This window comes from Electrophorus electricus, chromosome 2 (genome assembly GCF_013358815.1).
Source record: "Electrophorus electricus isolate fEleEle1 chromosome 2, fEleEle1.pri, whole genome shotgun sequence".
Lineage (NCBI taxonomy): Eukaryota > Metazoa > Chordata > Actinopteri > Gymnotiformes > Gymnotidae > Electrophorus > Electrophorus electricus.
Window position 1 is genome coordinate 19,698,480 of NC_049536.1, and position 14,442 is coordinate 19,712,921.

A 14,442-nucleotide genomic window follows, 5' to 3' on the forward strand; every position below is an offset into this window, starting at 1 on the left:
TCTCCCAGTAGCACTGTGTAATATCCCATGGACAGTGTGCTGTTGGCTAGAGCTATAGGCTGCCAGGCTGAGTATGAGACTCTGAGCTCTATGATATGACATACGTTAGAAGTGATATCCAACACAGCCTTTCTAAGTACCCCTGATTATCTGCACTGCAGCTTCTCCGTTTGTACATTTTAAATTAATAATAAGCACTTGTGGGTTCACAAACCACCTGAAATATTAATCATTAACCACTTTGCCAGGCCAGCCAGTATAACACCGTGTAAACAAGGCTCGGGACCGGTCTCCCGTCACTAATCCTGTGTCCCTCAGTCCTGTCACCAAACAAGGAGAACAGGTCCTGCCACACCGGTGCACAGAATGGCATACTTTCTTTCTCTGGCAGCACAGAAAGGGAGATAAGGGTAACCAGAGACGCTTGCCCGGACAGGGAAGTGTAGCGGGGATTTTTCCCAGGCGCAGTCTGGCAGTAGTTCTGTGAGAAGAAAGCAGAGAAGCGCGACGACCAGGGGCCGAGCAACCGTCCACTGCAGAGCTGGACGCCAACAGGTGCGGCCGAGCACCAGGAGCCAAGGAAGCGGGCGAGGACTGGGAGAAAACACATCAGAGACAACACAGGAAGGCCGTTTCAGGTGATCTCACCCTCCTTGTGCTGTATTCAGATTACAGCCTTTCAGAGCAGCGTGAATGACTGAATGACAGCAGTGCCTAGTGTAGTAAGAATGTTGTTGAAATGTTACATTCAAAGAATATGACAAACTACTGTTTTATCCCAAAATTTGCTTTTTAAGAGAAGGGGAACTAAATTCCTACAAAGCCAATTTTCATCCAAGTATGGAATATTTATCGTTCCTATTTGCTGTATTTAGTTGATACACTTATTTAAATCTAAGTTGCTTGTGTTTTCCTGAACTGAATGTCCAACCAGCAAAGCACAGAGTTTCTGAAGGCTAACGCCCCCTGCCATAGCAGAGAAAATGAAATAAATGAATTTATCCAGTTTGCACTTGCCACGAGAGTCTTACTGAGGTGTATTCCAGGCATATTCCAGGCGTATTCCAGGTGTATTCCAGCTCATCCCTAGTGGGGAGTGTCTTTAAGTGCCACACTGCCACAGGCCACTTCTGGGCTTTGACAACACCTATCAGATTGAATTCTTTTGTGCTGTACCGCAGTGGCTCTATAAGCTAAACAAAGAGATAAACCCACACCGTGTTGCGCTTTCACCCGGCCGTGATCTCGTCTATTTGTGTCGAGGTGTGTACCGTGTGGTCGCTACCTAAACACCGTTTTAACATAGCAGTAAATGTAAAGGTCTTGCCGTGATCATGTGAAAGTGGTACGATGCTTATGTCAGGACAGCATCTTTCAAACCAGTTCTCAAAAGTACTGAAGAGGATGCTTTGAAGAATCGGCCATTCTTAGACAGCCTTCCCCGAGCACGCTGGGCAGACCCACATGCCATTCATTACCACTGGGAATCTTTCGTGATTCTAGACATCTTTATGGATGTCAAGACTCAGGACTCGAATCAGGACTAGCAGATCAGCTTTGGACCATCAGGCTCAATACGCAACTTTCTCTCTATCACTGTCTCACCGAAACCTAATGACACCACTATTAGTGTTAATACACCTGTTAGTATAAACATTTACATGTGCAGTAGCATTAATGATAGTATGATTATCATCATTATCAGAATGGTTAATACAAGAGTCCAACTGGCTCTGGTATGCTTATCTCAGTGACCTGGTCCAGGCTGCCATAGAAATAGGTAAATAATTACCTGGACAGCGGTTTGGGGGATGCCATTTTCCGCAACTTATCTCACTCCTTAGCCATAAAGAATGCAGCTCCCCACCCCGTTGGAAAGGAGAGGGAAGGAGGAAGCATCTTATCTTGGTGGGAATGGCAAACGTAACGAGAGCTGGTCCAACCTGTGAAGCCTTCGCCTCGGCGCACAGACGGCACAGGCTCAACGACAAAGGGCTCCTTTGTTCAAAAGGCCAGAACGGCACGCAGTATTAGTGCTGAGGGAAATGTTGATGTTTGTTGAGAGCAATGCTTGATACAATCTCATTCGGCCATGGGGTTAAAGTTGAAGGGAGAGTTCGCAAGGGCCGGTCAAGGCTCATGAGGTAACAGTGGACTGTTGTAGCATATCCACTGTTTTGTGGCATTTTGAAATGTTGAAGGATTTTTATTTAGTGAGTTTTTGTTTCTCTTTCAGAAGAAAAATTAATCTGGCTCGCATTGACGCTGTTCTTGTCGAGCAGATTATGTGTATGCAGAGCTTGGTGTTGCTGATTGCATTTACCTCTGAACATCTTCTGGCACCTAAAGGTCACTGGATTAGTGCCGTTGGAGACAGAGAGCCCTCTAACATAGAGAATGTTAAGATCAGAAAAGTGTTGAGAAGATTTAATCAGATTGTACAATATGTGTGGTGGTACAGTAAGCACAGCATGTGCTTATAGGAGCGTAGTTGCAGACGGATTTATTTAGGTCACTGCATCGTCAAAACCAGTTTATGTCCTACAGCTCTTCTGTACTGTTTTCTCCCATTGAAATGAGCAACCAGGTGCCTTGTGGTGTAGACCCAGATAGAATGACTAGAAAGAAAGAATGAACAAACAAACTTTATTGATCCCAGGAGGAAATTGGAGACTATTACTCCCTGCAACAGACCATTTTGTTCATACTGTAACTAAGGAGACATGTTTTCTATGTTGTCATATCGATGTAGTCTCTCTGAAGTCATACATGGTACAGTTATCAAATTCTTGACAGCGTCTACAACTACAGGGTAACAGGCTTCTAGTCTAAACAAAGGTGGCTTGAAAATCTTCTGTGGTGCATAAAACCTTTCCTCCGATGACCAAAAGTCATTTGCACGTTTGTATGGGTTCATGAGCACGGGCCTGTGCAGTAAGTGCCGGAGCTGCACTTTGCTGCAGTGTTGGAGGAGCAGTGCGAATCAGGTGGCGTGAGGGTGTGGCCTGAGTGCCTCATTTGAGTAATGCAACACATGAGGCTGTTCCAGATTTCTCACCCATTTAATTAGAAAAGTGCGTGTGTGCACTAGTCCTTCAGCAGTGGGTCAGTACTGAAAGCAGCCTGGAATGGAGCACGCCGTGTGTGTGTGTGTGTGTGTGTATGTATGTATGTGTGTGTGTGTGTGTGTGTGTGTGTGTGTGTGTGTGTGTGTGTGTGTGTGAGAAAGACTGCAGGGTCAAAGCAGGCACTGGATTACTTCAGCTGTTATAAGGTTTAACACTTGGGATGGCTTCTCCAAAAGCTTTCTGCACAGCTCAGTCAGTCTGTACTCTGTTCACACACACCTGTTTATACAGCACACTAACATGCATGCATGCACACACACCTGTTTACAGAGAATGCTTACACAAGTACACACACAGACACCTATTTATAGAGTATACTCACACGCGTGTATGCACACACACGCACACATGACTTTCTTTTGGCAGGGACTGATATTCACACTATGGCTAAGAGTATCTCTAGCTACTTTCTCTAGCCCTGTGGCTGTTGGATAAACGTGTATGGATCTGTGGTCAAATTTTGAGCAGACACACACATAAAGCATTTGCTGTGTTGAGGATAAGCAAGTTTCTGATCAACATGTTTTTTGTTGCATCTGTGTTTGGGTAAAGTGTTAAAAGATGAAGGCCCAACAAAACACCTCACTGCTCTCTACCCAGCTGCACTAATGGCACGTAAACACTTGTGCTGGGTTTCGATATCATAGCGGTGTAACAGTAGAAAAGACATCAAAATGGTGTTAACATGTAAGTGACACCATAACATTGTGTAGTTAGGCTGTGAGGACGTGTGGGTGGCCACTGTTACACTGGCTTGCAGTGCATGCAAACTGTGTTCCATATCCATGTGATGTCAGCCTGGTCACATGAAGCGTAGACCCGTTTTCCACTCTGACCTGGAAGCAGTTGGCTCTCCCTGCTGGTGCCATGGCAGTCCATTGAGGAATTCTGCTTGTTGTCCAGACAGCAGAGTCCCTTGCAGTCTTCAAATGCAGACTGAAGACCCATCTATCTGTGGAATATTTAAATGACCACTGACCCTGCTCCTATGTTGACTAACTGAAACTAGTACTTATGTTGACTGCCCCTTTGTTGACTAACAAACTCTAGTATTTATTGTTTATTGCACTTATCGTTGTCTGATGTCGAGGTTATGTATTTTGCACTTCTAGGCATTGATCCCTGTATTTCAACAGCATTCTAGTTCAATGGTAGATTGGACTCTAACCTACTGTACCAGCTAGGGTGTATTCTATGAGTAAATGACAAAACACTTTCGTAAGTCAGTCTTAAGAGTGTCTGCTAAATGCCGTAAATGTAAATGTGGCAGTCTCAGCTTGGCTCTCAGCACTCTGCCGTCAGGCCTCCATGTCTCACGCGGGGCCCATCCAAGTAGAATGGCCCCTGTGTGCCAGCCCTGCGTAAACAAGCATCTGCGTAAAGCTGCCCCGGGGCCTTCGCAAGGATGGGGGCCAACTGGCAGTAAAGAAGGCCATGGATGCAGGGTGAAATAAGGCCGAGCCCTGTGCAGTTTATGGTGCTTCGCCGAGAATGACACCCTGCTCGATCGCCCTGTGCTTTTCCCGTGAATTGGCGACTGTTAACTCTCAACAAAAGGCTGCCGTGTGTCGGCCTAGGGATGGGGCTTTCCTGCTCGTCGATTATAAGGGCTGGTTTCGTAAAGTCATTCAGAGGGCAGCACAACACTCACGTCTGTTCCCTCTTCTTTCGGTCTGTGGTGTTTGTGTATGTGTGAGGGTTGTAGCTGACCAATTTGAGTTTGTTATAATAAACTGTTGTAACTTCATGAGGGATGAAGTTTACTACGGGAAAGTTTCAAGCCTCAAGGTGTTGCGTGGCTGCCTTATTGTAGACTTGACTACTACTCACATGGTGTTTACACTTTCTTGGTTAGAGTGTGGTATGACAGATTGGTAACGAGTTGACAGTGAAAAGAATATTTTGTGTGTAACATATAATAGTGAGATTTAACAATTAATAATTATTAGCTTAGTGTCACTATGTTGCTTTGGGAAAGTCATTTTGTGGTGTGTGTGTGTGTGTGTGTGTGTGTGTGTGTGTGTGTGTGTGTGTGTGTGTGCTGCACTTCTGGCGTCGCCTTTCTGTCTCCTTCTTGGTGATGGCTAGCAGGAGCGTCACAGCGTCTGCATTCCGGCTCCGGATTCAGGCTGCAGCATCTGATCTGAAAATCTCAGGAACGCCTGAACACACTGCATTCAGTCAGTGGCAGCAGCCTTCTGCCCCTGAGCGGCAGCAAAAGACCCTGGGTGGAGTCTGCAGATGATTGACACATTACCATTCACAAAGCTGAGGCAACAAATTACTCTGGCAGCAGATTAGAAGACCACAGTGGCTGAAGCACCCCCAAAGACAAACAGACACACACACACACACACACACACACACACACACACCCCTCCTTCAAGCTCAAACATTGCAGCCAGATGTAATTTTTCAATGTCATTTAAATTGAGCACTGAGTCACCAAAGCAGTCCAAGCTGTCCGGAAGATCAAGGACATCTTTCGAGAAAACTCAGTCTGAAATATATGATAAGAAAGTCCAGCATTTAGTAATACATGAAGCAAGACTAGTTAGTCACCATGGTTGCATGCTTCAAGAGAATTTGACTCTTTACTGTCCTGTGGTGCATCAGGTTGGCCGCAAGTCTTAACTTGTTGTTGGAAAACATGTTTGGAATTTGATTCCCTTCAGGAACCTCTAAGCTTCACCTGCTTCTCCCACACAGCTTTAACCAATGAGGTTTTGAGTTATGGGTTTGCTAAAATAAATTCTGTTATCCGATACTTCTCTAGGCCTATGGGAAAATGTCATTATGCATAGTTAATAAAAGCCACCTGTAATTTAAACTAAAATGGGCTAAAATGACAGTCATAGTTTTACTGCATGATTTCTCAGCAACCTCAGTGACCTTTGCAGTAACCTAATTCTATACCTTTAGCTTTAAAGTTACTTTATTATCTAGAGCCTTTCTGTGAATAGGCCCAAAGACTTATAAAATTATAATAAAGTCTTATAATGTGGTGAAACTCCTTCTTTTTTTTTCTTCAGTGATATTAAAAACCCATTTTTTAAGTATCAGATAACATGTAGTATCACATAACATGAACGAAAGTGAGTTTATTTTAGCATGTATAGCCCAGAGATGCTGTTTTGTCTGTGCTTGAATGTGAGCACCTGAAAGCCTCACCTCTCACCCTTTAAATAGACCCCCCCCCCCCCCCCAGATTGTGTGCAGAGCTTTGGGCTTCACCTGGAGCTTTGCCCACAGGTGTCCTCAAAACAAGGCCGGTCCAGGGAGATGTGGAGAGACCATTGCAGGTGCACTGTGGCCAGTAACTGATATTCCAGCTGTAAACCGCAGAAAGACATTGTTTGTTCCACATTTAGGGTGATTTAATGGTGTTACCGTATTTATTTGTCAAATTCTCGGTGCTGGAGTTAAAGTGACCTCTCTCAAGCCTTCCATAGGGCAACATTTGGGGGTTATGCTTAGAATCTGTTATATAGATGTTATGGTGGGTTTTTCAGAACAGAATGCGTAACCGTTTTTACAGTTTACCTGGCACTGATTTATGGCTCCGCTCTTCATTGAGCATTGTGGGAAATTATGTGATTCTGCACGTCTTTGATAATCCTTATCCGTTTTGCTTATATCTGTGTCAACTCTACCTATTGGTACAAATGTGGATTTGCTTCATACAGAAACATTTTGCATCAATCGTCAAACATGCAGCTATATGTGAAGAAGTTGGTCTTGTAACTAAGGAAGTTTTTAAATGCGAATTTTATTTTAAATAATAAAATTTACTGGAGGTTGTGACATCGCTAAACTATTCATACAGTCACGGTTGTAAGAGATCATCATGAAGGACAGAGGTTTGTGTGTGTGTGTGTGTGTGTGTGGTGTGTGTGTGTGTGTGTGTGTGTGTGTGTGTGTGTGTGTGTGTGTGTGTGTGTGTGTGTGTGTGTGTGTGTCTAAGGGCAGGGAGTTGTCTGCCTTGTAAATCAAGCCCTTGTTGGCTTTTCAAATGTTGAAGTAGTTGGCTATGAATTAACAACTGGATGCAGCAGTTTTAAAGTCCTGAAAGATTTGTGGCCATCTTTTAAAAGGCTTTTTACCCTCCTCCCTAATATCTGAAAGCCCCTGGGTTTGTGGTTATCAGACTTTGACATTCCTCATATACTTTCCAATGACTGTAGAGCAGTAGTTTGTGAACTGTGTTTCAGTTTAAACGTCACCGTGTAACTGTGTTTAGAATTTAGCACAGCCAAAGACAAAGATTAAACATGACCTAAAATCATTCATCTCCCTTGACCTTTTCCTTTGTGTTTCAGTGTACACGGAATAATCTTTGTTTTGGAACATTATGCGTAGATTCCAATGTGATGTCTATATAAGGCGTTTGTCATTATTTATTTGAGTATGATGGGCGAGTAAGAATATACTTAGCTCTGATATTTTATATCTTATGGATTCTAACAGTTTAGCTCCAGTCATATACTGCAGTATAAATATAAAAAGAAAAAGAAAAAAACAAGGAGATGTGTGTCCCCTCCACTTCTCTGGCTCCTGCATCTATGGGGCTTGGAACAGTAGCAGACTGGCAAATCAGTGAGGGTTTTTGGACTCAGAGTGGATCACTATCATGGTGCTTCAAATCTGCTTCGCTGTTATCCAGAATGAGACCACAGAGCCGAAGATATTCTCCAGCCTGCTTGTTGTTTTATTGATGATTTGTCTGAAGGCATCTTTGTGTGTGTGTGTGTGTGTGTGTGTTTGTGTTTGCGCTCCAGCGAATTGGTGTGTCACCTTTCCAGAAACAGTTTCATTGTGTGTTGTATTTTCTCTTTTATGGTACTTCAGAGGTAGATTTACACTGCAGGGGAGAGAGAGGGGATTGCTAGTGTGAAATCAGTACATGCCCTTAATGAGGTGCTTGGAAAAGCTAAGATGGAATGGAGAAGGAGAGAAACAAAAAGAAGTGGAGTTCTAACCCTGTGGGAAAAGAAGCACAGCTGCATGGAGAAACCGAGCTCTTCCCATCAGAGTGGTTTCCTGCCATGATTGAGGGAGAGAGACAAACTCTTGTGCTCTCGTCAGTGCCGAGGATTAACGTAGAGCTCTGCGCATCAGTGAAGGCTCTGCTAACTCCTCGGAATCACGATTGGGTCTGCGTATCTCCTGAGGCATTTATCCTGGGATCTTTCAGGATTTAGATTTGTGTGGGAGTTTGACTCATTGTAGTTATGCAATGGACCTGCAAACTGGCATCTGTGCTTTACTTCTCATTTCTAAGATTTAGATAAATTTATTTATTTATTTATTTATTTCATTTTATTTTTTCTAGGAACGTAGCTGTTATGGTAGAAAGATCGTACGTCTCATCCCCAGCTGTGTTGTGTTTTGCTCAAACAGTCCAGAGTTATTGCAGAGCTCAGCTATGAGGAGGATGATAATGATGAAGATGATGTTCTTAACCTTTTTAATGACCACACAGCTACAACCACAGCAGGAAAACAGCAAAGCTCCAGGAATGTGAAAGGATAACTACTTATAACAATAAAAGTGTTGTCGTGTCTTTTTTTTAAATTTTTTATTAACAGGTGTTTTATATGCAAGCACCAGCAGGTGTATGTAGATGTGGCTTTGGGAAATTATGCAGTTTTGTTTTTTGCTTTATTGTGTTCACAGACCTTTATTGCAGAGGTGAATTTTGCACTTGCTGCTTACATAACTGTGGCAGATGCTCAGGCATTGATCAATTCCACCCACAGCATAGGGTCCAGCCTCTCTATTACATACTCTACACTAAAGTATCTAGTGCATACTTGGTGGCAGTGTGCTCGGAATACAGACTGTAAGGGTGTAGACCTTAGGGTTAGCCGCAGTGCCATTTTGATGTATACGATGCAACAGATTTTCTGTCAGTAATAGAAGATCAATGTGATCGATACATCTAGCAAACATCTACATTTCTCATTGACTAAAAGTGATCAGGTTGACAGAAAACATCCATTATGTGCTGAATTAAAATTCAAGTTTATTGTTCTCGAAAAACAACCCTTCGTAGTTTTTACAATACTGATGTATGTACAGTGGAGTGCCCAGATCACATTACAGTCTTTAGAATCAATGCCTCAGTCAGATTCAGTGCGTCAGTGTATCGTTACACCCCTACATGACAGCAAATGCATCTTAGTTCTTCAGCATGTTCTTCAAGTCATAGTTTTGTAGAAAGTCATTGTTTTGGGGCAGTGGTAACTCAGTGGTTAAGAAATGTATCTACTTTTAATTGGAAGGTTGCCAGTTTAAGTCCGACCACCAGCTGCCACTGTTAGGCCCCTGAGCAAGGCCTTTCAACCTTCAGTTGCTCAAGTTTTCAGTCATAATTGTGAGTCGCTTTGGATAAAAGCGCCAGCTAAATGCAGTAAATGAAATGAAAGATCTGATGTACTTCTTTATCTTGTCAATCTTAGACCTGCCAAAGGAGTCACTCAATCCTGTAACCAATGGCAACGGTCCAGGCTTTGCCCTTGACCCGAGACCCCAGCAAGAGCATTAGCGCGCTTTACCCAACATCCTCTTTGGTGTCCGCCGGCTGCATTATGGGTAGTGTAGGCAGCCTGATCGAAAAGCCAGACATCTCACCCACTAAAAGCCATAGAGCGGTTCCTCAAGTGGCAGAGCGTCAGAGCAGTGGGCTGCTCAGAAAGGGCTTTAACCAGCAAGAGCTGCTCAACTACCTCAACATCACCAGGAAGGAGTCAAAAGTAGGAAAGCGCATCATCTCGGGGACCTCCTCCATCAAGAGGGAACATTCCCGGGAGGAGGAGAACGTCTACACAAGGTCTACCACAGAGACGGCAAAGAGCTGGATGTGGGGAAGAACTCTCTCCCAATCGGTGGCAAGTTTGACAAGGTATGATAACAGGGCAGAAGGAAGGCATGGCCACACAGAGCCGAACCGCACTTCCGGTCTCCCACAGTTTAGCTCCAGCCCAAGTCTTGCCTACCTTAGCATTCAGGTTGTCTTTAAGCTTTAAGTGGTCCGATCAGGTGCGTCAGATCAAGGTTGGCTATAAGCTCAGTGTTAGGGTTAACCTTCACTAATTGATGTTACATTTAGTTTTGATTCGTTTTGTTCACAGCAGCGTCTAGCCGTGGTATCGTCTTTACACACTAATTTTACATTTCAGAAGGTGCACATTCAAGGCTATCCAGTGAGTAGTTCTGCTTAAAGAATGTAGATGACAACCCGAGATAAATGCTTTCCTCATCAGGGCTAAGGGGGTTGTAAGCGAATTGCAGCTCTAGTGAAGGTACACTCACTCTGTCCCGCATGGAGACGACACGGAGGCAGGTACCTCGATCGCGTGTGGAGTAAAATCACTTGAGTTTCCATGCCTCTGCTGACATGTAGCCTAACTCCCTGGCCTCTGCAGGGATGAGCAGCTTCTTAATCAAGTGTGGCCTGCCTCGAGTTATTGAACACGTAGTACACAGCAGAGAAAAAAATAGACAAGAAGGATTGGTCAGATTCACTAACGCCATCCGCTGTTTTCAGCTTAAGCATAGACGCAGTCTCCTGATTTAGAGTGTACGACGGACCGTCTGTAAATAAGACCTTGGTCCCAGGGTTCCTTTTCTGTATAAGTAGCCAATTAAAGTGAAATGCAAACGCTCTGATGGACTTTTTCTCATTTTCCCCCAAAGCCTCGTTTTAGACCTTCCGCCTTCAAGCTGGTGACGCCGAAGAGCTTCAGTTCCATGCAGAACCTCTACCCGTCCAAGCCTGATGACCCAGCGAACAGCATGCACCTATCCGGCGGCAAACCATCAAGCAAATCTCTCTCGACTTCCTCGTCTTCCTCCTCTCCCTCTCGAGCAGGCACGAGCGCCAACAAGGGCTCCCTGGTGCCACCCCGTGGTCCAAGCCAGGAAGAGGAGACCACCTCGGACTCGGGACACAACTCCATAAACAGTCTTCCGCCCTTCCGCCCACACCTGGGCCAGATCAGCGCCTCCATGGGCCACATTGACCACATCGGTTCCCTGGACCGGACGTTGGGGGGATCCAGAGGTGGGGCGGCTGCGGGTACGGGGGGGGCGTCATGCCGCAACATGGCCGTCCTCGGGCGGGTGCCGGGCTACGGCAGCAGCGCCCCACCCCAATATGAGCTGTCCCACTCCATGGAGGAGATGGTCAGGGAGCTGGAGGAGCGGCTCCAGGAGAAGGAGCATGAGCTCCGGCAGATGAGGAGGAACTTGGATGAGAGCGAGGACGCAATCGCACAGGTCCGCGCTGACACCAACGTGCCACACAGGGGCACGGTTATTACAGCTTCCCACAGCTGGTTATACCCTCTTAGAAATCTGTATACTACAGTGGGTTACAACCTCTTAGAAATTTTTTTTCAGTGTTTCAAAACTCCTTAGGAACCGACACACAGACAGAGATTAGGCAGTTAGGTGCTGCATGTACTGTAAATTCCAGACAGCACAATCAGTATCGTACGTCACTCTAATCTCCCATTCCTTGTGTGTGTCTGGGGTTTGTTTTGTGTGTGTGTGTGTGTATATACACATGTGTGCGCATGGCAGGTGTTTGAGGGGAAGCAGCGTCTCTGGGAGAAGGAGGTGTCTGAGTTGAAACAGCTGTATGCCACCAGGCTGCGGCAGGTGTCCCAGCAGTCTCAGCGCTCCCAGCGCACCCTACAGCTGCAGCTGTTCAAGGCCCAGCAGGAGCGCAGCCGGCTGCAGGATGAGCTACGCACCTTGCGCCTCGAGTGCCAAGGCCTGCAGAGCCGCACGGGCCCCGCCCAAAGCCAAAAGCTCCACCCCCAGCTCGAGGAGACCCAATGGGAGGTGCGCTGTGGGCTCCATTATGGGGTTGCAATAATGAATAACAGGAAATGCTAGTTAACTGACTGACTGATTGAACTGATTTTTGTATGTCATATGGCTTATTTTTTTCATGAACTTTGGATGCAGTGAGAATGAGAGTGGGTGTTTCTTTAGGTCCATGTCACCATATCTACAACAACAGCATGTGACTCCACCAATGTGCTCACCATTTTATAAAAGAGAGAAAACTTATGATTTGGCTCCCCGGCTGTCACTGGGTTTGGGGTGGGCTAGGCTTTTTTTAAGGCAATAAGAGAGATTTCTTCATTCATAATGTGGAACAGATATGAAACATTTTTTGGAAAGATATGAAATGTTTTTTGTTCATGGCAAGGCTGTTGTACAGTAACTCGACATGTAGTCCACACTCCTTTACAAAACGCATGGCACAGCCCTGCGTGCAGCAAGCTGTTGTGGTTAACTCCCCGTAAACCTGTTTGCGGGCTGGCACCTCATGGGCCATCTTGTGCCCCCGTGTGCTGCAGGTATGTCAGAAGGCAGGTGAGATCTCCCTGCTGAAGCAGCAGCTGAGGGACTCTCAGGCCGAGGTGGCACAGAAGCTCGGCGAGATCTTCCTGCTCAAGACGCAGCTGCGGGAGATTCGGGCCGAGGCACACGCCAAGGACAGCCAGATCGACACGCTCCAACTGGCCCTGCAGGCAGCACGCCACGAGGACGTCCGGGCTGGGGGCGAAGGGGGAGGGCCACCCGGCACAGAGGAGCGGCTCCGGGCCGAGCTGCTCCTGGAGCGCCGGCAGAGCGAGGCGCAGGCCGCCGCATTTGAGGCTGAGCGCAACACCTGGCAGGTGGAGAAGGAGAAGGTGCTCCGCTATCAGAGAGAGCTGCAGGCCAGCTACCTGGGGATGTACCGCAAGAACGAGAGTCTGCAGAGAGAACTGCGCCAGCTCGAAGGAGGCGGGGCTGAACTGGGCGTGACTCGGACAGGGGGTGCGGAAGAGGGCGGGGCTATAGAGGACGAAAACGCTCTCCCCAGCCTTCCGTGGATTGAAAGGACCGAGTCTTCCGAAATCTGAACGCCTGCAGAAATCTGACAGACTCTAAATGAGGAGAGTGATAAGTGCTGGCACTCAACCTGAGATGGTTTACAAAGTGTCACGTGACTTTCTTCAGGCATTTACATTTGAATCAGCTGTTGATTTGTAAACCAAAATGCGTAAAACACTGAGATTATTTACGAATGTTATTTTGATAAAAGACTCAACTTCCATTCCATTCATAAACATCAGCAAGAAAACAATGATGTATTAGATATGCTTCTGTTACCTAAGCATACTCCGTAAAAACTGCATACCAGGTTTCAAAACAACATAGTTACACTGCTACCCTGCCTTCTACCGGAGACGTGATGAAGAAAGCCTCTCAGCCGTCTTGTCGGCGGCGACCAGCCTCGGTCCGGCCCACTTCCAGTTCTTCTTTGTTCATACTCGTGTCTGATCGCAGGGATTGGTTGTTTGTGTCTGCCACAGACTGTTTTAAAACTACCGCACTACCAGACTGATTTTTACTCAGTCATTCCCCCCACCCCACCCCCCCAAAGAGAAAGCCAGCGAGGCAAGCCACAGAAAATAAAGGGATCCTTCAGGAAGTATTCTAGCAGGCATGGCACACTTTAATGTAGCACCAGTGTAAATTGCTATCCTTTCACATTAGCGCGAGAGAACTGCTAACAGCTGCAGGTAGGTCCTGACATCAAGTGCTGTGTGTGCGCTTTAGTTTCACATGCCTTCATATGCCAGCTAGGTTCCTTTTACAGGGAGGGCCAGGTTCACTGTTGTTGGCAGGGGAGAGGGGGGGTGTTTTGTTTTTGTTTTTTTTAACCCAGATCTTATTAAGAGATTTGGAAGGTTTCCCATTCAACCCTTGCTGCCTGCTTTAGCACTGAGAGACTTAACACTCCTCTGCCGCTGGGTTTAAACGCAGTCCAGTTTTTAAAAACTGATAAAAGTCTTTTTCTAAAAACACAAGCTTGGAGCACACGCACACTGCTCTCGTTAGTAGTCACCTACGTTCCTTAGACTCACAGACTGTAGCTCATCTTGGTTCTCAGTTCTGGAGCCTCCCTCAACCCCTTTATTACCAGTAACGTTCTGACCGGAGGACCACTGCTAACCACCTGTGTAGTGAACTCAGCAGTGATATCAAAGTGGAAGGGGTGTGGTAGGGGCATGATAAGGGCATGGTAGGCTTGTCCAGAAGATAAAACTAGTTCCCAAGTTACTGGATCTTACTTAAATAATGCTGATATGGTGATAACTACTGGAGTCAATCTGGGATTTTATATATTGATTCTATGTGTATATACTACTATATATAACTGTCAAGTCGTATAGAGTACACCTTGGCATACATCATTGAAATTGCCTGACTGATTTTATTTTATGTAATAAAGTGAAATATTTGTCGA

General features: G+C 45.8%; 1 protein-coding gene across 1 annotated transcript; it reads left to right on the top strand.

The window, feature by feature from the left end:
* On the top strand, positions 1-14,442 carry n4bp3 (NEDD4 binding protein 3). Its single transcript, XM_035523720.1, is given in 6 exon segments — positions 1-638; positions 9,590-9,953; positions 9,956-10,032; positions 10,827-11,408; positions 11,715-11,978; positions 12,503-14,442. Coding segments are annotated over 5 exon segments (1,803 nt in total). The 5' UTR covers positions 1-638; positions 9,590-9,622; the 3' UTR covers positions 13,052-14,442.